Genomic DNA, 25,606 nt, shown 5'->3' on the forward strand with positions numbered 1-25,606 from the left:
GGGGTGCCTTCTCGTGGGGACTAAAAATCATCTTTCCCCAAAGTTTTTGAAAGCCATTTCAAAAGTTTTAAGCAGTAAAGTTACATTAGGTTCTTGCTCTAGAATGATCACCGGCCAGAAAGTGTGGAGAATGGACCACTGGGAAAGAAAACTGGAGTTAGGGAAATCACTTAGGAGACTGAGTGTAATCCTAGTGAAATGGGGGTAGCCAGAAATAAGGTAATGCCAGTGGGAACAGAGAGAGATGGACAAATGGGAGGGTTGTTTAAAAATATAATAAATAGGACCTGGAGGTAGACAGTGAAAAGGAAGAGTTGAGGATATTCTGGTTCTGGCTATTGCAAGTGGGTTTGTGGACAGTGAAAACAATTCACTGAGAAGAGCAAGAGCAGTTTAGGTGTTTTAGAGTTTGGGTGGGTAGATTACCGCAAGAGCAGAATTAGAGACTAACCATGCTCCATTGAACAACCTCTTGCGATAAATTTAATTTCTATGGCTGCAAAGAATGCGTTGCTCCAAGTTGTTGAAACTGGCTGAGTCTTTTCAACTCATCTATTTCACACAAGTTAATTTCCGGTATCACAAAGCAGTGACAATCTGCTGTTCCCAAAAATACACCTATCACATTGTTGGAAGGCAAAGGATGAGTCTGGGGAGGACAGAAATATGGGAAAAGCCATATACTGTAATACAGCTTACAGTTGAGTCATTAGGGTTGAGCTCCTCAGCAGCCCTAAGCACTGCGCTGCAGTCCCACGAGCAGACAAAGCTCGGGTACCGCCACTAACTCGGCTCCGTCTCCCTGGCGTTCGCGCTCTCTCTCGGGTGAAACCCACACCAGCGATGCGGTCCGATACTCTCGCGAGAGGGAAGGAGACCACGGCTCCTTCGATTCTCCCAGCCGCGCCACGTGTGCTCCCACCTGCAGAGAAACGGAGTCTGGCCACCCCCAAGGGCTTCTGGGATTCGTAGTTCCGGGGCTGGCTGAGGCCTGCCAGCCTTGCCCCGCTCCTTCTTACGCATGCGCGACTCCGAGCTGGCCCAAGAAGTTCGTAGCCTTTGTCAGGCCCGGGATGGGAGGTGAGTTGGACGTTCCCATGGCGCTCTTCTCGGCTCAGCCCTGATGGTGGCCCCGGGGGCATCAGTTCGTGCCGAGTCGGGGCTGGAGTGAGCGTTAGTGGAAGGGGCCTCGAAGGCGGACCATGAGCCCCATCCCTTCGCGCTCCGGCACGAATCCCGCCCGCGGCTGCCGCCTCCCCGGGACGCGGGTGCGAGCGCTGTGCCGGCGGGTGCGCGAGGGGCGGGGCGCGGGGCCGTTGCGGGGCTTTGGGGAGAGCCCGGAGCGCGGCGGGATTTGTCTGCGCGCCTGGTACCTGGCTGGTCCCTCGCAGCCGCTCGGTGCCCTCAGGGACAGCTGCAGGCGGCAGGGACAGGCACCTGGCACCCAGCCTCAGGGATGCTGTCCCCGGGTTTCCAGGTTCCAGCCTCGGAGGACCGAGCCAGGCTCGAGAGTGAGGAAGAAGTCCGACCCGACCTGATCGAACGAAGCCTTCCAGTAGAGCCCCGGGAGGGAAGGCAGGAAGGAGGACGACGAGGCCACGGGGGCTTCTCACTATTCTGCCTGGAGAAGTCTGAACTGGGGCGCGGGGGGGGGGGGGATCGGAATATTCAGAACCGGGAGCAGGTGGTGATCATGGAGACCGACTTGGCCAACATGCCCGAGAAGAGAGGTAAGAGTTGCTGGAGTGTTGTTGAACTTGTGTTGTGGAAGGGCGAAATTCTTTCCTCCTGAAGGGAAATCAGTTGCCTCCCAGGAGGTGGCTCCTGGCGGAGAGGGCGTCCGTCTCCTTTGTCTGGGGGACCGATGGGCTCTCGGAGGGAGCACGAAGGGCTTGGTGTGGGATCCACCCCCCCCCTCCTCTCCAGCTGGGCGCACAATGGACCCTTCAAAGCCACCCCCAGAATCCGAGCGGAAGGTTAGCTTGTAAGGCGTGAGCATAGCCTCGATTACTTTTTCTCACACATTCTTCCTCCCAGATGCTTATGCCAACCAAGCCTCAATCATGGGTCTGAGAATTTAGCTTTTTGGTTGGCAAAAATATTTTCCACACCTTTTATGCCACTTTGCACGATTACCATGTGATTTCAATAAGCAAATCATTTTTTGTGTTATATAGCAGAAAACGGGCCTAGAAGTCGGTGACTGACTTCCAGTTTACTAGAGCAGTCTTTGTTGAAGTTTGGTCTGTAACCTACATCAGGATTACCTTCCTGAGCGCCTGTTAGATTTCTAGATTGCCGCAGACTCAACTAACGATAATTATTTGGAGGTGGGGTGCAGCAGTCTTCGTTTTAAATAAGCCTGCAGGGTGATTTTTGTAAACTATTGAGCCTGTTTTTCTGATATGGACATTCAGCTCAGGGAGAAAACTGACTTAGTTTTATTTCTAGAACAGAGAGTGCCATCTTTCCAGAATGTGTTAGAATTATAGCAACTGAGTGAATTTAAGTCCTGAGTAGCAACACTTCTGGACATTTCTTCATGATCCTGGGATCCTGGGTTGTTTGGGGCTCCCTTCCCTTACAGTGTTTGTAGGGAGCACCGTGAGTATGGTGGAGGGAATTTTAGACTTGTAAATCTGAGTCACAAGATGGATCTAGGCCCCATCATTACTGCTTTCTTGCCCTTAGCTCTGTCTTCCCAGGATTCTCCCTTTTCCCAAGAGCGGAGCACAGAAGAGGGAGAAGTGGCAGCTCTGCGCCTCACAGCCAGATCCCAGGTGAGTGTGAGTCTCTACTGGTTATTAAAAATACCCCCTCGGGCGCCTGGGTGGCTCAGTTGGTTAAGCGTCTGCCTTCGGCTCAGGTCATGATCCCGGAGTCCCTGGATCGAGTCCCGCATCGGGCTCCCTGCTCAGCAGGGGGTCTGCTTCTCCCTCTGACCCTCCCCCCTCTCATGTGCTCTCTCTCTCGTTCTCTCTCTCTCAAATAAATAAATAAAATCTTTAAAAAAAAAAAAAAGATTTAAAAATACCCCCTTATTTCTGGAAGTACAGATGCACTCCCTTGTTTTTGAGGTGGAGTTTCTTTGTCCACTAGAGCCCATATAATAGAGAGGTGGGTTCCAGTTCTAAGGGACTACTTGGGTACCTAATGGACTTGGTAGAAAATGTCTTCTACGTACCCACAGTACCTTCTCGGCCTAGTATTTATCGTCATTCAATGGGCATGTAGAAAGCATTGCCCTTCTTTGAACTTTTATGCTTATTTCTGTGCTTGGATAGCATAGGAAACTATTTTAAAAGTAAATTTGGGGGGCGCCTGGGTGGCTCAGTTGTTAAGCGTTTGCCTTCAGCTCAGGTCATGATCCCAGAGTCCTGGGATTGAGCCCCGCATCAGGCTCCCTGCTTGGCGGGAAGCCTGCTTCTCCCTCTCCCACTCCCCCTGCTTGTGTTCCCCATCTTGCTGTGTCTGTCAAATAAGTAAATAAAATCTTTAAAAAATAAATAAATAAAAAATAAAAGTAACTGTGGCACGTATCTATTAAAATACATTTGTCTAAGGGAAACAACATACATATGAGTGTTAAATAGAAAATTAAGAAAGCACCTTAAATGCTGAAGTGAATTATGAAAACAAGTATTCAAATAGTTCAAGGAAGTGCTAGAAAGGGAAAGCCTGTGGAAGGTTTAATTTAAAGAGTTAGAACCCAGCCCTCCAAGATGATGAACGCTAAAGTATTTTAGAGGTGAAGTGTTATGTCTGCAGCTTACTTTCCAATCCTCCCCCCTACCAAGAGAATATATATCAAGAATTGTTGAATTTGAGTGGTGCTTGTACTATATGGGTGAATAGTGTGTTAGTCTCTCAATTTTTTGTATATTTGAACATTTTTATGAAAAGAAGTTGGGTAGGAGAAAAGAGCTCTCCATGATGTGTGTGGCATACCTCTGTTAGCCTTTTTGCTGCTATAATCCAGAGTGTAAAAAGTAGACATTGCATATTGGTACTGTTTGAAAAGTGACTTCTCAGGACCCTTTTTTTTTTTTTAATTTTTTTTTATTTAAGCAATCTCCACACCCAACATGGGGCTCAAACTCACAACCCCAAGATCAAGAGTCATACGCTCTTCTGACCAAGCCAGCCAGGAGCCCCTCCTCAGGATCCTTATATACTTGCTTATTTCCATTGGTTTCTCAACTGCCTTACATGAGTATTGAAGACTGTATCAGTCAAGAGGTTTTAAGTTGCAGCTCATGAAAATTCAAACTGGCTTAAGCAAAAAGAGTTATTGAGTAACATAACTGAAAAATCCGGGTATGGCTAGAAATAGAACCCAAACAGTAATATTAGTACATAGTCTCTCCATTTCATTGAGCTTTTTTTTTTCCCCCCTCATTGGATTTTGCTCTCAAGCAGACTTTTTTTCCCTAGTGCCTGTTCCTAACTAATATAGGCTTACATCTTCCCGTGTTGAAGACCAGAGGGAAAAAAGCATCTTCTCTCCTAGTCATTCCAGCTCAAGTCCTGGAATTAACTCTTGAATGGGTATTAGGTACATTCTGGCACCACTATGGGCCACATATAATTGTAACTCTCTAATTAATTGGTGAGACCTAGGGAATATACCTGCACACACTCATACACACACACATCCCACCCATGAGTCGGGGTTGGAATTGGTACTACCTGCCAAGCGTAGGGGCCAGAGGAGAATCAGGGTGTAGGTACCAGAGGGAGGGTGAATGCTTTATATATTTCAGCACCTTGATAATGAATTCAAGACTGTTACAGCTTCAGGGTGGATTAAATCTTTTATGGAAAAAAAAAACAAAAAACACTCTTCCACATTGCATTAGATTTTGTTTGATGTTAACAACTACCTTTCTTTTTTTTTTTTTTAAGATTTTATTTATTTATTTGACAGAGAAAGACACAGTGAGAGAGGGAACACAAACGGGGAGTGGGAGAGGGAGAAGCAGACTCCCTGCCGAGCAGGGAGCCCGATGCGGGACTCGATCCAGGGACTCCAGGATCATGACCTGAGCCGAAGGCAGTCGCTTAACCAACTGAGCCACCCAGGCGCCCAACAACTACCTTTCTTACTAGAATTTGCCTGGGCTGTTTTGTTTTGTTTTTTTATCTTTAACTTACTAGATTTTTAAAAATATTAAAGTTTTAATTCTTGCTCACTGTAACCAGGTGAACAGCACAGACATATATAAATATAAAGGTAAAGATAGTATTACTTACCTCCCCAAATTCAGCCCTCCCCCTCTCCCTACTGAGGGTAACAGTTTGGTGTATATCTCTTTCCACTTCCTTCTTATCCCCAGCTTTGGGATTTTTATTTGAGTGTCCTTTCTGTAAACAGGATGTGGTTTTTTTAAAAAACCCATTTTATAAGGTAAATGAACTAATTCATATTAATTACTTTTTTTAAAAAAGATTTTATTTATTTGACAGAGAGAGAGTACAAACAGGGGGAGCGGCAGAGGGAGGGAAAGAAGCAGGCTCCCCACTGAGTAAGGAGCCCGATATGGGGGCTCAATCCCAGGACCCTGGGATCATGACCTGAGCCGAAGGCAGACGCTTAACCCTTAACCGACTGAGTCACCCAGGTGCCCCCATATTAACTACTTTTATGTTTCAAATTTTTCTTGCCATGTGATTTTTATAATTCTGTTCATTATGCTTTCTTTATTCTTTTGTATTTCCTGCCTTTTGTGCAATCGTTTGCATTTTTGTTCTGTTTTTTTTCTTTTAATGGTTTGGAAATTAATTTCTATCGAGTGTCATTTTAGGTATAGATATGCAGATTATAGGATCAAGGTCATTTTTCCTCATAATATCTACTCAGTGGCTACTTAATGATTTTTATATTTTATTTTCCAAGGATGATTCTTGGTTTTGTTTTGTCTTGTTTTTATTCTTGTTATTTAAATCTCAGATTCTTTCCACTTTGGGAACTTTATTTTGAAATAATTTTAGACTTAAATAAATGATGTAAATAGTAAAAAGATTTTTCATATACTCTCCACTCAGATTCTCCGAAAGTTAACATTTACCTCACTTATTTTAATTTCTATATTTTGTGTTATATAAACTTGATCCTATGAAATTTACACAGAACATTTATAAGTTATATCTGTACATTCAATTAATTTGTTCCTGTTAGTTTCCAGTTTAATGCTTTTTGCCTTGAATTCCGTGCGTGACTGGATTTGGTGCTCGCTGCCGTTCTTTTCATTGCATGACTTCTTCACATTTGCAGGTTCTGTATTTCAGTTCATCTTTGATTGGCTAGATTGATTCTTTACATTTTTGTTGAGGACTCGCAAGGAGAATGACTCAGACATGCCTTTTTCCTCTGCCTGAATTCTGTTTACTTTGCCAAATTGCATTGTTGGTCCATTGGTTCATGTTTTAACTCTTTATTCCCCAGAAAAATGATAGTCTCAACAGAGAAACCATAGTCTTACTTCTTTGGGTTCTCATACCGACTCCAGCACAGTGTGCCTGGCATTTGATTGATACCCAGTGACTTTATACATAGAGTATTCCAAATCTGAATACATTAGAATGCTTGTCATTTATCGCAGTCATTTCCCGTCCTGTGTATAGCTTATGCATCTATCTAGGGCCAGCAGAAACTGGGGGGGTGAAATTGAGTCTGTCAAGTGAGAGATGGTGAACAAAAGTATGTTTATGTCTTAGGCATCAGTGACATTCAAGGACGTGGCCATGGATTTTACCCCAGAGGAGTGGGGGAAGCTGGATCCTGCACAAAGGGAGGTGATGCTGGAGAACTATAGGAACCTGGTCTCGCTTTGTAAGGATGGGTTCTCATCGTGACTCTGGAATTCGCGTATGGGGACATCATTACATTATTGAAAGTGAAATAGCTTAACGAAGCCTTCACTTTTGCATTCAGAAATCATAAAGTATTGATCCCTTTGGGCCCAGAGAAAATCTGTTTCTGCCCTAGGTTCTTGGTGAAATGTCTGTGCTGGTTTTGTATCAAAATTCTTTGGATTCAAATGATAGAAACCTAATTCACACTGGCTTAAAGGGGATAACAATTCTTGATTCAGGGAATCATATGTATTGACAGAAATTTTCTTAATTTTTTTAAACACGTGGCTTGGCTTTGCCCCATATTAGCTTTATTCTTAGGCTCTCCGCATATGGCAAAGATGGACTTTGGCAGCTCTGAGGTTACATGATTCTTCCAGTTAGAGAGAGTACTCTCCGGCCAGTGTGGATCTTGTGCTCACCTCTCCAGGGGGTGTGCATGTGCGCACATGCGTGTGCACACATATGTGTTCATATGGGGGGTAGAAGAAACTGTGTTAACTCTTCCCAGTGATATTTATACATGAACATTATAAATTATATCTGGACCCTTAGTTTGTTGCCATTATTTTCCAGTTGAATGTTTTTGCCTTGAATTACTTTTGTGCTTATGTAATAAATTCCCTAAGAAAGTGGGTTCTGGTTACTGAAGAAGGAAGAAAGGGAAAAACCATTAGAAAGAAGACAAAAACTCTAGTCACCACGGTCACAACTTTTGGGTGCTGCCGCAGAGGTCCCACTTTCTCCATTTCTTCCTGAAGCTAAGGACTCACCTGCAGTGTCTCCCTGGAACTTACTCAATAGAGAAAGAGAAATTATCTTCTCTCTCTTTTTTTTTAAAGTAAGCTCTATGCCCAATGTAAGGCGTGAACTCATGACCCTGAGATCAAGGGTCACGTGCTGTATGGACTGAACCAGCCAGGCGCCCTGAGAAGTTCTCTTCTTTTTGACAGGCAAAAACATTTGCCTTTTCCAATGCATATAAGCTCCTTACCAGACACAGACTTGCTGCAAATATTTTAAGCTTCATTCAGAGACCCATCCTCCCTCATTCCTGACCTGTCTTTGTAGATCAGAGAGTTGGGTCTATGCTATAGAATAGATCTTTGTGCCCATCACAAATAGTTAAGTCCTGTTATTAAGTCCTCTTGCTTTTTGCTCTTTCTTTTTTTAAACGAGCAGGGCTTCCAGTTTCCAAACCTGAGAACTACAATTTGGAGAATGGAAAAGAACCATTGATGCTTGAGAGAAAAGCCCCCAAAAGCAGCTATTCGGGTGAGTCAGACACATGGGAGTCTTCAGAAATAATAGTCCTGCAGGACAGTGTAAAGGGGGCGCTTTTCAGTGCTTAGGAAAGAATATTAGAAATGCCTATGTGCATTTATTTTTTTAATTGTCTTATTTTAAGTGATAGAGCATTTTAAATAATATAAAAGTTGGGGGGAAAAGTAACAGGTATTCACTGTCAAAATCAAACATATGCTAATAATTTGCTTGTTTTGCCATTGTTTCTTTCCTCTGTTTTGCAATATAAAATAAAAATATAACTGTACAGTTCTGTGAATTTTCACAAATGGACACATTCATATAACTAGTGTCCAGATCAAGAAGCAACCTCACCAGCCTAGAAGTACTCTTGTCGCTTCATTCCTTCCAAGGGTAACCTTATCCTAACTTCTAACACCATAGATTAGTTTTGGCTGTTCTTGAACTATGTTCCAACATCTGGCTTTCTTCACTGAACCTTACTGTGAGATACAGCCATGTTATTGCATGTAGTTGTAGTTCATTCTTTTTGTTGTGCAGACTTTTATTATGTCAGTATACCAGTTTATCCATTCTCTTAAGATGGGCATCAGGGAGGTTTCCAGTTTGGGGCTATATGAATAGTGCTGCTGTGTATATTCTTTTATATGTCTTCTGGCGAACACAAACAGGCATACCTTGGAGATAGTGTGGGTTTGGTTCCAGACCACCAGAGTAAAGCCAAGTATTGCAATAAAGGAATTCAAATTAATTTTTTAATTTCCCATTGCCTGTGAAAATTAGGTTTATACGATGCTATAGCCTATTAAGTGTGTAATCCCATTAAATTTTTTTAAAAATGTACATACCTTAATTAAAAGATTGTTAAAAACCGCTAACCGTCGGGGTGCCTGAGTGGTGTAGTCAGTTAAGCATCGGACTCTTGATTTCAGTTGAGGTCATGATCTCAGGGTCATGAGATCGAGCCCCGCATCTGCGAGTGCAGAGTCTGCTTGAGATTCTCTCCTTCTCCCTGTGCCCCTCCCCTAACTTGTGCCCTCTAAAATAAATAAATAAAATCTTTTAAAAAACAAAGTTTCTTAAAAAGAAAGAAAAAATTTACAGATTTTTTTTTTTTTAAAGATTTTATTTATTTATTTGACACACAGAGACAGCTAGAGAGGGAACACAAGCAGAGGGAGTGGAGAGGGAAAAGCAGGCCTCCCACGGAGCAGGGTGCCCGATGTGGGGCTCGATCCCAGGATCCTGGGATCATGACCTGAGCTGAAGGCAGACGCTTAATGACTGAGCCACCCAGGCGCCCCAAAATTTACAGATTTAGTTAAAGACCTTTTACTTGCTTTCTCCCTAGAAGTAACTAGTTGGGGCACATCATTCTAATGTGCATGGGTACATATACATACACGCATGTCAAAAAACAAGTACGTATATATAGTATTATGTTATACTTTTTATTTTGTGATCGAGTTTTTTTTTTTAAACTTCACCTTGTATTTTGATAGTAATCCATGTTAAAACAGATGAATTGCGTTTATTTTAACTGCTGTGGAGTAAGTCCATTGTGTGAATAAATTAAATGGCTTGTTTTACCTTTGCCGTTAATAAGAGTCGCAACGATCATTGTTTTGTTGGCTCTTTGTATTCATCTTGAGAGTTGGTTTAGGTACATAATCAGAATAACTCTGGGGGTGCCTGGGTGGCTCAGTTGGTTAAGCGTCGGACCCTTGGTTTCGGCTCAAGTCGTGATCTCAGGGTCGTGGGATTGGGCCCTAAATCGGGCTCCATGCTTAACGCAGAGTCTGCTGAAGTTTCTCTTTCTCCCTCTGCCCCCTCCCCATGCTCTTGCTCTCTCTCTCTCTCTCTCAAATAAATAAATCTTTAAAAAAGAGAGAGAGAGACACTCTGAATGTGAGGAAGTTTTAGAAATACCTTAACCAATTTGTCACACTTATATTTTCCTTTGTGCACATGTACAAGAATGGGATATGACATACACTTATGTCTAAATAACTCTAAAAGATCTCAGTAAGTCTAAAATTAAAAAAAAAAATGTACCTAATAAAAAGCATCGTATCGGGCGCCTGGGTGGCTCAGTTGGTTAGGCGACTGCCTTCGGCTCAGGTCATGATCCTGGAGTCCCTGGATCGAGTCCCACATCGGGCTCCCTGCTCGGCGGGGAGTCTGCTTCTCCCTCTGACCTTCCTCCTTCTCATGCTCTCTGTCTCTCATTCTCTCTCTCGCAAATAAATAAAATCTTAAAAAAAAAAAAAAAAAGAATAACTCTGGATCTTAAAGTATCATCTCATGTTTAGCTTTATTAGGACCTGCCAAGGTCCTTCCACCATCCTGGTAAACAGTTGATGCTGTCAGATTTAGTAATTTGCAGCAGGCTGTTGGGTATGAAATGAAATTTCATGTTTTTTAATTTACATTTCTCTGGTTATGAATGAGTTTTGAGTACTTCATATGCTTGTTAGTTATTCAGGCTTCCTCTTTTGTAAATTACCTGTTCATATCCTTTGTCTTGTTTTTTGAAATTGGGCCATTCACATCTTTCTCTTGATTTGTTGGAGTTCTTTATACATTTTAAATAGTACTATATGACAGGGGTGCCTGGTGGCTCAGTCGTTAAGCGTCTGCCTTCGGCTCAGGTCATGATCTCGGGGTCCTGGGATCGAGCCCCGCATCGGGCTCCCTGCTCAGCGGGAAGCCTGCTTCTCCCTCTCCCACTGCCCCTGCTTGTGTTCCCTCTCTCGCTGTGTCTCTCTCTGTCAAATAAATAAAATCTTTAAAAAAAAAAAAATAGTACTATATGACAGAGGTACCATTACAAACTGGTGAGAAAAAAAAATGGTTGTTTTTATCTGTGGCTTATTCTCTTTTAAGGTGTCTTAAGCATACAGAATTTAAAAACTTTAGAGGCTCCTGGGTGGCTCACTCGGTTAAGTGGCTGCCTTTGGCTCAGGTCATAATCCCGGGGTCCTGGGATTGAGCCCCGCATCAGGCTCCCTGCTCATCGGGAAGCCTGCTTCTCCCTCTCCCTCTGCCTGCCACTTCCCCTGCTTGTGCTCTCTCTCTCAAATAAATAAATAAAATCTTAAAAAAAAATAATTTAAAAATTTTAATGTTATCAGATTTCTCTCTCTTTTTTAATGGTTTACCTTTTTTTTCTGAATTGTCTTCCTTATTCCAGTGTCAGGAAGACAATCTGTACTTTATTCTAAAATGTTCAAGTTTTGGGGCGCCTGGGTGGCTCAGATGATTGGGCGTCTGCCTTCGGCTCGGGTTGTGCTCTCCAGGTCCTGGGATCAAGCCCTGTGTTGGGCTCCCGGCTCAGTGGGGAGCCTGCTTCTCCCCCTCTCTCTGCCTCTCCCCTTGCTTGTACTCTCTCTGTCTCTCTCTCAAATGAATAAATAAAATCTTTAAAAAAATAAAATAAAAATAAAATGTTCAAGTTTTGTCTTACAGGTAGGTCCTCTTGGGGCTTTTTTGCTTATTGTGTGAATAAGGAACTACTTTTATCTCTTTTCCATGCTTAAAGCTGATAGTCCAGCATCGTTTATTGAAAAATCTACATTTTGTCACAGATTTGTAACACCAATTCTGGAAAACTCTTGTCCTGTGTATACTTCGGTCTGTTTCTAGGCTCTCTGGTTTATTTGTCTATCTGTGCTGCACTAACATGTTGTTTGAATTATTATACTTTATAGTATGTATGTCTCTAAAAGGAAATCTTGCTTTAATATTCTGCTTTTTAAAATCTTCTTGTTCTTTGGAATACGGAGTTTTAAAATCTTCCCCTGTGATTATCGATTATGTCTGTTTCCCCTTGTAGGCCTGTCAGTTTTTGTGACTTGCCTATTCACCACCCATCTCCCTTTTTATGTGGGAGATATTGCCATTTTCTGAATGATCTAGAAGAACTCTTCATACATGAGGCATATATTCCTTGTCAGACATTTTTTCTAGTTTTTACTCTTCGGTTTTGCTGTGCTTTTTTTTTTTTTTTTTTTAAGATTTTATTTATTTATTTGATAGAGAGAGAGACAGCGAGAGCGGGAACACAAGCAGGGGGAGTGGGAGAGGGAGAAGCAGGCTTCCCGCCGAGCAGGGAGCCCGATGGGGCTCGATCCCAGGACCCTGGGATCACGACCTGAGCCGAAGGCAGACCTTAACGACTGAGCCTCCCAGGTGCCCCTTGCTGTGCTTTTTAATGTACAAATTTAATGCATTACAATCTTCTCAGTTTTCTGATTTTTGATTAGTGCTTCAAAAGTTCTCCCTCCAAGATCAAAGAAATATTTGCTTCTGTTCTCTTATATTTGTCCTTTAATTTTTCTTTTAAATCCTTAATCCATTTGGAATCGCCTCTTCTCTGGTCGTGTCTTCTTAGCTTTCTTTTCTGAACAGTTGAATGTTTGAATTGCTCAAGGCTTGGTTTTACTCTCTCATCCCTCTGTATACTTGGAATCATAAACTTGAGCGTCTACATGGGACAGCAGGTAACCTATCAGAGTGAAGCAAGCAAGGTAAGCAGGGTGGCACTGATAAACTGGAAGAACACACACCTCAACCGAAAGGAGTGGCCATTCTTCCAATAGCTCTAGCTCAAAAGCTGGCAAGTTTTTTTATGCAAAGGGCTAGATAGTGAATAATTTATCTTGTGAGACATACGGCCTCTGCTGCAACTCCTCAGTCTGCCATGGTAGTATGGAAAGCAGTCTTAGTTCATAAATGAATGGGTATGGTTGTGTTGCAATAAAACTTTATTTAGAAAAATAGCAGCAAGCTATAATTGCCAGTCTTTGCTCCAGTTGGTTATTGTCATGCAGTATGCTTCTAGTTTTTTCCAAGAGAAACCCAAAATTTGAATTTCTATGTGAAATCTCCCCATTGTTAAATGTTGTCACCAATCTCAAAAATTTCTATAAATAGTGTGGGCCAAACAAAACATGTCTGAGGGTCAGATTTGTCCCACTGGTCACCTGTTTGCAGCCTCTGTTTTCTCCCACAACCAAATTACCAGCTCTATCTAGATGAATCCCAAATTTGTATTTCCAGCCTACATATCTCCTCTGGCCTCCTGTTCTAAACATTTGTGTAACTATTTGATGTCTCCATGTGCTTATGTTAAAGATGCCTCCATAGAGCATGTTTAAAACTGATTGCTTGGGGGCATCTGGGTGGCTCTTGGTTAAACCTACGACTCTTGATTTCTGCTCAGGTCATGATCTCACAGTTGTGAGATCCAGCCCAGCGTGGATTCTTCCTCTCCCTCTCCGCCTCCTGCCACTCATGTGTGCTCTCTCTTAAAAAAAAAAATAATAAATAAATAAATAACTGAGTGCCTGATATAGGCCCAAATTCTCCATCCTCCCAGTAGGGTCCTTTTCCAGTTATTGTCTTAATGACACTCTGTCTTACCAAATTGCAGAAGCCAGAAATCTATGAACAGTTTTTACACTTTCCTCTCTTTCTTAATCCAGTTCAACTTTGCATTTATCCAGTCATACTGTAAATATTTTTTTCATTGTTAGCATCCCTCCATCTCTCTCTTGTTTGCCTGGACCACTGTGATAATCTCGATTCTACCTTTGTCCGCATAGATTTACACCAGTCTTTTATATCACAGTGAGAGTGATGGTTTCAAGATACAAATCTGGTGGTGCCATCCTTTTGCTTAAAACATTCCAGTGTCTTCCCATTGCTCTTAGGATAACAACCAAAACCCTTGAGGCCTACACAGTCTTATAAAATCTGGCTTTTACTCATTATTCCAACCTAATCTCACACCTACTCTCCCTGTTTTTGTACTCTAGCATAGCGGTTCTTAAGTACTTTGGCATCACACGTTTCAAATTACTGAGGATCCTAAAGAGCTTTTTTTAATGTGCTTATATTTTATGTTTCGGTTATATTTACCAACACTTACTGTATTAGAAATGAAAATTAAAAAAAATTTAAACTATTAAGTCATTTAAAAACAACAAAACCCATTTCATGTTAACACAAATAATACAATTTTTATAAAAACACCTATTTGCTGCAAAAAAATTCCATTGACGAGAATGCATTGTTTTACATTTTTGCAAATCTATATTCTCACTCCTGCTTCTGAATGCAGTTTGCTGTGATGTGTTGTTTTGGTTGACTTGTATGAAGGAAATCCAGCCTCACACCAATATATAGTTGGAAAAGGGAGAGATATTTCATAGCTTTTTCAGATAAGTGTGGCTACTGTGATACTACAGCAAAACTGGGCGAGTGTTACATTCCTTTTTTTTTTTAAGATTTATTTGAGAGAGCGTGCACGTGCGTGCCTGTGAGCAGGGGGAGGGGCAAAGGGAGAGAATCCTCAAGCAGACTCCCCACTGAGTGTGGAGCCCAACGTGGGGCTCAATCCCAGGACCCTGAGATCATGACCTGAGCCAAAATCAAGAGTTGGACACTTAACCAGTTGAGCCACCCAGGTGCCCCTGGGGAAGTGTTACTTTCTTAAAGATCAGATATAATGTGGCATCTGGAACCAGATCCATGAATTTTTCATACTCTTTTGTTAAAATCTACTGATCTTCTGGAAAATACTGGTGCACTGAGTTATGCAGATCTCCTAAGTATTGACACATTAGATTATGTAGTGTTTTTTAAATCACAACTTTTAATATCACCACTGACCTTATCAGAAAAGTCTTTAAGGATTAAGAAGCTACCAAGCTCTCCAGAGCAGATACAAGTTTTCCAAAATTCTTATTTCTGCCCAAAAGCTGCAATTTTATTGAATACTGTTGTTTTCCTTGAAGTGACAAGCTCACTTTGTTCATTTCTGAGAAAATGTCAAATACTCAACTTGGATAACATATTTTGTCTGTCAGTCATTCTTCCAAGTAAAAATTGTGGTCCATGAAGAAAGTGGCTAGTTCAGCTCACAGGTCAAATGATCCCACAAGTGGTTTTCTTCAAGACACCAGCATACTTTGATATGAACAGAATTGCTTTATGAATATTTTCTATTTCATCAATTCCGAATTTTAAGAGGACATACACTCAAGGCTTGAAATTTAATGAAATCAATAGTGTTTACTGTTTCCTGAGACATTTTTAAGTGAAACTGGCACCTTTTTTTTCTTAACTGAGCATACATGGCAGGGAAGAATACAGCTGCTAGTAAGTTTGTTGTCATTGCCCCGATTTGTGCTAAGTCGTAAGCAGTTTTACCATGATTACTTTTGCAACGGTGCCAATGACAAGACATTGAAAGAGGCAAAGAACATCTAAACATCATATTGAAGATAATTTTGAACTTCTGGCTTCCCGGGGGTTTATGGACCATACTTTAGGATTTCTACCTACATCCCTATACCAGCCTTATTACGTCAGACTATTAGCACTTACACTGTGTCAGAAATTTTAGTGGTTTACACTCCTTTAATGCTTTTTAAGGTAGGTACTGTCATTATTTCTCATGAAGTAGGTACTGTTACTGCCCATCTTACGCATAAAGAAACTGAAAGAGATTAAATAATTTGCCCTAGGTCACACAGCTTGTAAGTAGCAGAGCTGGGATTATCTTCATGCATTCAGATTCCAGAGTCCATGCTCTCAACCACTGCTTCCCTTGTATGTTCCTCTCACCTTGGTGCTTTGGTTCATATCATTCCCTCTCCCTGGAATGCTCACCTCTGTGCTTTTGTGCCAATTATCTGCAACACTCACCTGAACTCCAACCCCACTTTCATTTCAGCTCAGTGATTTACTTCCTCAGAGTAAGTCTCCCCTCATTTCCCTAGATTTCCCCTCTTACATTTTTTCATAGGGTCATTTGCCGTTTATTCCTCCATACTTTGCCTTAATTATGACAGGTGCATTTTTATATGCATTTGTGAATGTTAGACTGAATTCTCTCTCCCCTCGTGTGCGTGTGTCTTTCCCTAGTGCCTAGCACAGAGCCGAGCATATGGTAGATATTCAGTGGATAACTATTGAATAAATGGATAGAAGAGTAGCTTGGTGAAGTAATAGAATTCATTTGGCTGTATAGAAGGAGGGACAGATCTAACTTAATTTTCTTCTAAATGTGTAATCCGTTGTCGTAGCACCATTTGTTGGAAAACAAATTATCTTTTGTTGACTGACTGAAATATCACCTTTGTATTGTTTTTAATTGTATATGCTCAACTATTTCTGAAGTTGCTCTTCTGTTTCATTGATCTATCTATTCCTTTGACCCACCACACTCTTTAAATTATTTTAGCTTTATAAAGTAGTTTTATATTAGATATAAAAATTCTAATATATTAGATATATTTAGAGAGGTCTAGCTTCCATCCCTGCTCTCTCTCCTCTATTCTGATACTTTCCCTATAGGCAACCATTTTTATTACTATTTCATTTGTCTGTCCTTGGTTTTTGAAAATATAACCAAATATGTACATATATTTGTATCTCCCCCCCCATTTTTTCTACATAAAGAGTAGCAAACCATACACACTTTCAGCTTGCTCATTTTTTAAAAAAGTATTTTATGTATCCTGGCGATAACTTCATATCTATATATGGAGATCTTTCTGATTTTTTTTTTTTTTTTTTAAGATTTTATTTATTTATTTGACAGAGAGAGACACAGCGAGAGAGGGAACACAAGCAGGGGGAGTGGGAGAGGGAGAAGCAGACTCCCTGCCGAGCAGGGAGCCCGATGTGGGACTCGATCCCAGGACCCTGGGATCATGACCTGAGCCGAAGGCAGACGCTTAATGACTGAGCCACTCAGGCGCCCCTCTTTCTGATGTTTTAAAAAGTTGCATTTTATGTCTACATCATAGTGTATTTAATCAGCTCTCTAAAATCGATATTGAGATGTTACCAGTCTTTTGCTATCTCAGTGTTAACAATGAGTAGCCTTGTGTACATATAATATCATATATTTGCCATTATATCTTTGGGAGATCATAGGAGATTTTTGATCAGAGATGTATTATAAAAACATTGTTAGGGAAGATTAAACTGGAAATGGAATGCATATTTGGACATGAGTAGGACTAGATGGCTGGAAACCTAGAAGTCATAATGCCCTATACACTAAAGTGATAACTATATTTATTACAGCAGTAGGTATTCAGTAAGAATTTGTTTCTTCCCTCTTCTGATCTAGTGTGCTCTTTTCCTGCTCATCCAGTGATATATTGCTTCATCTGCATCTCTCCTTCTCCTGTATTTCTGGTCATCTTTTCCCCCCTTTTGACTATCCTGGATAAGGTCTACTCATTTTCTCCACATATACTGTGCATTTCTTTCCTTCCATTTGCTTCTCTTCGCAAGTCATCTTAAAAAGTCAGACCCACTTACTCCTTGGAAGCATGCCTTTCATCTTTAATAGCTGTTACAGAACTGTCTTCTGTTGAGCACTGAAAACAAAGGAAATTTCCATTTCCAATTTCTTTCAGATCTGGAGACTAAACCTGAGGGCAAAGATTCAACTTCAGTGCAAGATATTTCCAAAGAAGAATCATGCCAGGCTGCAATAATAGACAGACTGACAAGGAATAGTGTCTGTGACTCCAACTTGGAAACAACTCTTGAATGTGAAAATTGGTTAGAGAATCAGCAAGGAAATCAGGAGAGACACTTGAGAGAAATGTTCACTCATGTGAATTCACTCCCTGAAGAAAGAGCTCATGAGCATGATGTATATTGGAAAAACTTGAGTCAGAAATCTGTTCTTCTCACTCAAGACAGAGCTCCCAAAGGATCCTATGCCTTCCATACACTTGAAAAAAGGTTGAAACAGAAATCAAACTTAATGAAAAAGCAAAGAACCTGTAAAGAAAAAAAACCTCATAAATGCAACGACTGTGGTGAACTCTTCACGTACCATTCAGTGCTTATTCGACACCAGAGAGTGCATACTGGAGAGAAGCCCTATAGCTGCAGTGAATGTGGGAAATCTTTTAGCCACAGAGCTAATTTAACTAAACATCAGAGAACTCATACTAGAATTCTCTTTGAATGCAGTGAATGCAAGAAAGCCTTCACAGAAAGCTCATCCCTTGCGATACATCAGCGAATTCACATTGGAGAGAGACCGTATGAATGCAATGAATGTGGAAAAGGTTTTAATCGAAGTACACATCTTGTGCAGCATCAGTTGATTCATACTGGAGTGAAGCCTTATGAATGTAATGAATGTGATAAAGCTTTCATTCATTCATCAGCTCTCATTAAACATCAACGAACTCATACTGGAGAGAAACCCTATAAATGTCAGGAATGCGGGAAAGCCTTCAGCCATTGCTCATCCCTTACTAAACATCAGAGAGTTCATACTGGAGAAAAGCCATATGAATGTAGCGAATGTGGAAAAACCTTTAGTCAGAGCACACATCTTGTTCAGCATCAGAGAATTCATACTGGAGAGAAACCCTACGAGTGTAACGAATGTGGGAAAACCTTCAGCCGGAGCTCAAATTTTGCTAAACATCAAAGAATTCATATCGGAAAGAAACCATACAAATGTAATGAATGTGGGAAAGCCTTCATTCATTCATCAGCTCTTATTCAACATCAGAGAACTCATACTGGGGAGAAGCCCTACAGATGTGATGAATGTGGGAAAAGCTTTAAGTGCAGTTCATCCCTCATCAGACATCAAAGAATTCATACTGAAGAGCAACTCTGAAAAACTACTGAATGTGAAGAAATGTAAGTTGGCTTTATCACTGTGTTAAATTACCTGAGTGTTTAGGTGGAACACCTGTAAAATGCTGCTCGAGGACCAATTCTTTATGCGTCTGCTTTTACTTGCATAACACGTAGTTTTGAGCCATAGACAGAAAGTTCCTTATATCCATTGATTTGATCATTACGAAAGCTTCTGGCCAGGGATCTCAAATTTTGATCCCCATCCCCCACTACCACTACCAAATAACCCTTTCATGGAAATTCAAGAAATCCTTGGGAGTGGATAGCAATCTGATCCTTGTGAAATCTGGTTTCTCCCTCTTTTTGTCACATGAAAGCCTTGTTATAGCATCTCACTCGGTAAGGAAATTCTTATTTGTAAACGTAGGTAGAGGACTCCTATCTCTATCATCAGGAAGACACAGAGTTGTTCCTCTTTGGATCCAAAGGAGAGCTCCAGATGCACAGCTACTGTCATTTCTCCAGGAAGGGTTAATTCTTTTACATTAGCTGTAAAATGTGAAGGTTAAGAGTTGAAATATGCTTTGGATTCCCTCCCTCCCCCAAAGGCTACTGTCTAATTTGATGAACATAAATAGACTGTATTGCAGGTTCTAAGTTGTGTTCACTTGGATTCTGCTGGTCATAAGTTTAGATCATTGTTATCCCTCTGCTGTGTAGATTTTCATTTTCTACTTCCTTGGAATTTCCCTGAAGTTAAGAATGGGTCAAAATCTTAACTGCAGTTTTCAATCAAATGCCTCTTTTCTTATCCTTGGCATTGAATTGAGTCCTTGGTTTTTCTATAATCAGGTATTAGGAATATTTCATTTCCAACTCATTCAGTTACAGTTATTCTGCTTTCTGTAAACTATGCTTTGTCACTTTGAGAAAAGCCCCTAGGATGTTGAGGGTCTGAAAAGTTGATGAGTTCAATGTGTTATTATATTTAGGGTCCTAGTCAAGAAGGAGAACTGAAGCAACTCTGAGACCCAAGGACACACTTTCCTGTCAAATACGGAAAATAGTTCACAGGACAGTAACTCACTGGAGGATAACAGCTTCCCTCTATGAAGAAGAGGTTGCCGTTTCTCTGGCTTTCATGTCTACCCACATTTTTTGTTGTTGTTACTGTTCTCCCTATATGTTTGTTGGGCTATATCCCAGAGCCCTAAAAAAGGTAGAAAAGGCATGAAACCACATGATAAGTTATATGGGTGACCAAAAACCAGTGATGGGATTAGAAACACAGAAGCAAAAGTTCAAATAAATATTTAGCAAAACAGTATACAAATATCAGTTTTTATTGTTACTCTATGAAAAGAAGAGTATAGAAAAGATAGAAGGAAAATAGTTACAGGTTTCTTCTTTCTCTTCTAAGTTCTATCCTTTAAGAACATTCAACAACCAGTCCATGCTCTTGCCTTCTCCATATTATCTCTTATTTTTTATAATTCCTTCTCTGTAAACCTTAGTTGTATTACTGAGAAGTAGAGGAATAGAGTTTAGAGCAAGATCATTAAGGATGAATGGGTTAAATCCAGCCATGATGGAAATTAAAACAATAGGAAATGGGGCTGAAAGGACTGGGGAGAGGTTTTGGAAAGAACAAAAAACATGTTGGGGGTGGAGGTGGGTGGGAAGGCTCAGGGACTTGAGGGGTCAGGGTAGGAGGGTGACACAGGAACAACGTAAAGGGAAAGGTGCTCACTCAGCTCTCTTCACCTTAATACTCCGTATTCATGTTCAAAAGTAGGAACCAACAGACTATGACCTGGACCCATGACCAAGTCCGGCCTCCTGCCTTTATCTCTAAATGATGTTTAGTTGGATCTTGACCACACTCGTTCATTTACATTTATTTGTGCTACAACGTCAGAGTCGAGTAGTTGCAGCAGACGTTATGTCCTCCAAAGCCTAAAATACTTGATAGTTCTCTATGTGCCAAACACTTGAGTGAAAATAAAGTCATCATTTGGGAGCCAAAATTTGACTCACAAAATAAGATCACTTGGACTTTTCAGAGCTGAGTTTGAATTCTACCACCTCCAGTTAGCATTTATTTGATCTTACTACTTGCTGTCTCTTAAGTCTCAGGGTCTTCATCTGTAAGATGGGAATAAATCATCCCTCTCTTGTAAGGTTGTGAGGATTAAATAAGACAATGCATGTCAAAGACCTCACAATAAATTAAATAGCTAGCCTGTATATGTTTGTAAATATATACATATATATGTATTTTAATGAAACATCAGTCCATTTGGACTGCTACAACGAAACAACTCACCACAGACTGAGTGGCTTTATAAACATTCTCACAGTTCTGGAGACTGGGGAGTCCCAAGATCAAGGCACCACCAGGTTCAGTGTGTGGCGAGGGCCTGTTTTCTGGTTCAGGGACCACCATCTTTTTGTTAGGTCGTCACATGGTGAAAGGGTAAGGGGGCTCTGGGGCCTCTTTTTCAAGGGCAACTAACCCTTTTCCTGAGAATTCTGCCCTCATGACCTATTCACCTTCCAGAGGCCCCACCTCCTAGTACCATCACACTGGGGATTAGGTTTCAAGATAAATTTGGGGAGATACAAACTCAGTCTGCAATAAGTGGCTAAGCATCAATCAGGTAGAAATTAAGAATGAATGTGTCGGGCGCCTGGGTGGCTCAGTTGTTAAGCATCTGCCTTCGGCTCAGGTCACGATCCCAGGGTCCTGGGATCGAGCCCCGCATCGGGCTCCCTGCTCGGCAGGAAGCCTGCTTCTCCCTCTCCCACTCCCCCTGCTTGTGTTCCTGCTCTCGCTATCTCTCCCTGTCAAATAAATAAAATCTTAAAAAAAAAAAAAAAGAATGAATGTGTCTTCCACACCTTTTGTTTACCGATCAAGAACTGTCACCATCCTACGTCCAGCGTATCATAGAGAAGGGGCTTCTCTTTCTGCTCTTGCTTCCATCTGGTGCTGCTCCCTACACAGCCTCCTTGAGACCCTGGGAAATCGGCTTTTTTTTCCCTTTCTGAGTTCCCTTAACCAGGAACTATCTGATAGTTTCAGAGACTCAAGTTTGTAATTTAATTGCAGTTTAAATAGCGTTAAGAGACTTGCTCTGAGTTAGTGTTACTGGGAACCCTGGCCCTTAACATTTCAATATTTGTTCTGTTTATGTTTGACGTTCAATGTGACTATTTGTACTCCAACATGAATTTTGGAAGTTTTAATGTTCTACTTTTCAAATGTTTTTGGTTACCTATAAACTAAATTTGACTGCTCTTATTGGTCCACTGTCAATAAAGCTGTTGTTTATATATTTGTCAGAAACTTTTGTAAATCATTTCTAAAGTTTCCTAATTTAAGCATAGTTTAAGAGGCAAAGATAGACCAACCATAAACTATCTCTGTAGCATTCAGGAAACCAGTCACATTTCTAATTGTTCATCTGGGCTTCACAACTTCAGAAGACATGGGTTGGGGAATTCCCTCCATAGCCCATGTCTCTGCAAAAAGGTTAAAGAGTAGAGGAAGGTTGTGTCTACCAAATGGTGTTGAGTCCTCAGGCCAAGTGCAGGCGCCACTCACTTAAGAGGGGGAATGGGGAAAAAGACACCACTCATTTAGCAGGGGTAACTGTAAAAAGTACCGTTAAAACTAGACAAGATCAGGTAGACTGGTTTAGTGTAAATTTTAAATTACATCTGGCTTTTGGGAGGACAATGTTACATCACCCAAAGTATTAAAGCAATAGTACTGTATAAGAACACCGAACAGTACTCAAATTAGTCAGCAACTGACTAGTCAATTGTCTATCAAAAGTTTCTAATAACTATTTTCCTAGATGAGTTTTCACCTTTTATTTTTTTTAGAGATTTTATTTATATATTTGCAGAGAAACAGGAGAGAGGGAACACAAGCAGGGGGAGTGGGAGAGGGAGAAGCGGAGCAGGGAGCCCAATGAAGGGCTCGATCCCAGGACCCTGGGATCGTGACCTGAGCCGAAGGCAGACGCTTAACCGGCTGAGCCACCCAGATGCCCCATCAGTTTTCACTTTTTAATATCACAACAGGACTCAAGTTGGAAGCTCTTCGTCCCTGCTTTCTCCCTTTCCTTACCTATCTTTTTAGGTCCCAATGGGGCAATCTTGGATCCAGAACCACATGAGCTGTCCCTCACCATAGGTTTTAGTGGCAAAAGGGAAGGGTGTGCCCCTGTAGTAATACATATAACACGACATCTGTGGATTACCTTGTAGTTCCAACTGATGCACTCAAAAGATCAGATGTTTTCATTGATTTGTTCTTTAAATTTTTTAACCTCTGTTCGTCCATAAACCAGATAATCTGCCCTTAGATTGAGTTGACTATACATAAAATGTGCATACTTCACTCTCCTCCCCATTCCCCCTAATTCATCCATAAACATTACTATGGTGTCAGAAAAGTTCATGTGTCTGAGGAATCAGGAGTGAAACTAGAGACTCAGGCATTCCTTGATCAAGGACTATTTACCTCCATCTCTGCTCTGTTTTTTTCTGTATGGGCTATATTCTCATCAGTCTTTTCCAGTGATTACAAATACATCTACTGGCAATTCCAAGTTAGTATGGCTCTAAGCATTTACAATCCCAAGGAGAATACTTCTTTCTAAATAGCTCCAGCAAAATCCCCAAGGCTATTTCTCAGCTTTGCTGGAGATCATGCTGATTGATCACTGAACATTATTGGTTCAATTTTTCAAACTGGAATACAAGCAGTAGAGTGGATAAAAGTATTACGTCCATGTTAAATTTATTGAAGCTGATAACTATACCATGGTTATGTAAAATGATATCCTTATTATTGGGAAATGCACATTGAAGTACATAAGGGGATGAAGCATAATGCATGCACTTTACTCTCAAATGATTCAGAAAAAATATGTATATAGAGAGAGTAAATGATAAGACAAATAGGATAAAATGTTTATAAGTGAATCTGAAGGGAACATAGATATCCTTTGTCCTTATAATACAACTTCTGTCAGTTTCAGATTATTTCCAAGTAAAAACATTTTAAGTAGACAGATACACTAACAGGACCCAAAATCAGACCCATGCTATAACATATATATAAATAAAAGGCAAAAGTACAGACAATGCAACTATGTTAAAAGACTTTTTTCTGTCTTACTTAAAACCTATCTAAGTATCCAAAGATTTTCCATTAATAAATTTTTGAATGGGAGAAGACACTTTCATATTTAACTGAAAAAAAAAAAACAACTCAATAATTTATGTTTTTAATTCTTTAAAATCATTTAGAAAGATGAACAGCACAGTAGAAAAAATTGTGCAGAAAATTTGCACAGACCCTTAAAAACAGTATATATAAATTTTTAAGAAACATAAAAAACATGCTCAGGTCTTTTAATAATTAAATGATCAAAATAAATAAAGATGAAATACCATCACTTACTAACCAGAATAGCTAAAATGATAAAAACCGACACAAGTAATTTCCACTATTGTGTAGAAGGAATAGCTATGCCTATCATGATTTCTACTGTGGCCATCAAACAAGAAGATGTGTAATAATTAGAACTCTCTTACACTAGTCATTGAGTTGCGTATTGGTCAAACGCCTTTGGAAAACTGTTTAGTGACATGTAATTTGAATATATGCAGTGACTCAGACCAAGTAATTTCATATGTTGGTCCGTACTTAACTAAGATATTGATTGCATGTGCAACAAAAGAAACCCAACAAGAATGCTCATGGTTGCATCATTGCTAATAGCCCCAACCTGGAAACAAACCAGATGTCCATCAACAGCAGAACTGATAACTGGTATATTCATAAAAAGACCACACCACAGTGAGAATGAATGAATTGCTCCATGAGACCACATGGATGAGCATCACAAATATAATGCTGAGCAAAAGAACTCACACACAGAATAATTCCTGCTGTATGGTTCTAAATACGCAAATTTATAAAAAACAGGCAATACTAACCTGTGGTGTTAAAAACTAGATGACAGTTAGCTCTGGCAAGATAGAATGGATAGTGGTTGGGGACTATCAGGAGATGGGCTTCTGGGTTCCTAGTTTTATTTCCTTGAACTATGTTGTAGTTACAAGGGCATATTCACTTTGTGATACATCACTGAGTATTAGAGTTGTGCTTTATGCCTGTGCTTTTTGGTATGCGTGTTATTCTTCAATAAATGCATTTGAATACATTTTTACTATTAGGACAAATAAGGTAAATTATGAGACTTTGCAATCTTAATATCATTTCCATTTTATGAAAAATAGTCACCCAAAGGATTCCAAGCTGAAGCATTTCAATTATTCAGCTTACATTTACAAATATATAGATATATATTTTTTGAACATCCACAACTATCTGATATTATGTCATTTGAGTGTAGAAGGACAATTATGTTTACAGTTTGCTGAATCTGTAATCTTTTAGTTGAAAGTTGAGCTAGCTATCCACACCCATCAGTGAAACTGCTTTCACAGAAGAGTCCAACCTGTGACAATTAGTGGAGACATCAGAAAAGTTGTTTCTTCATTATCTCTGTAGAACATTCGATTTCTTAGAAGCACAGGCCATCAAAACTCTCATTTCAGGTTTTTCTTTCATTATTTTATGTGATCTTGTTATCAGAAAAGAATTTTTATGTTCCAGTATCACAGAGAGGGCATAATAAAGACTATTGTGGTTGCCACGGTAGCCATCAAGACAAGGCCCATGTGTATTCCCTGGATCCCAGCAATGACCCTTCCTGGATGTAATGGGAAATCTGCTGTCAGCCAGAAAGTCATGGATCCTCTCCTG

The 25,606-nt window shown here is 40.5% G+C and overlaps 1 protein-coding gene across 6 annotated transcripts; it reads left to right on the forward strand.

The window, feature by feature from the left end:
* The first annotated feature begins 954 nt into the window (after nucleotides 1-954).
* On the forward strand, nucleotides 955-21,974 carry ZNF286A (zinc finger protein 286A). Of its 6 annotated transcripts, XM_064583655.1 has the most exons (7): nucleotides 1,124-1,268; nucleotides 1,478-1,730; nucleotides 2,692-2,780; nucleotides 6,718-6,832; nucleotides 8,038-8,130; nucleotides 17,562-18,816; nucleotides 19,749-21,974. In XM_064583655.1, exons 1-6 carry the CDS (start codon nucleotides 1,203-1,205, stop codon nucleotides 18,791-18,793), a joined length of 1,848 nt encoding a protein of 615 aa, XP_064439725.1. In that variant the 5' UTR covers nucleotides 1,124-1,202; the 3' UTR covers nucleotides 18,794-18,816; nucleotides 19,749-21,974. The 6 variants fall into 6 exon arrangements, with proteins under 6 accessions (XP_045745765.1, XP_064439727.1, XP_064439725.1 ...); XM_045889809.3 differs by lacking the exon at nucleotides 1,124-1,268 and adding an exon at nucleotides 955-1,080 and having other exon boundaries at nucleotides 17,562-21,974; XM_064583654.1 differs by having other exon boundaries at nucleotides 17,562-21,974.
* The last annotated feature ends 3,632 nt before the right edge of the window (nucleotides 21,975-25,606 follow it).

The sequence above is a fragment of the Mirounga angustirostris genome, unplaced genomic scaffold, assembly GCF_029215605.1.
Source record: "Mirounga angustirostris isolate CCGP_5_RB_7025 unplaced genomic scaffold, mMirAng1.0.hap1 SCAF_17, whole genome shotgun sequence".
Taxonomy (NCBI): domain Eukaryota; kingdom Metazoa; phylum Chordata; class Mammalia; order Carnivora; family Phocidae; genus Mirounga; species Mirounga angustirostris.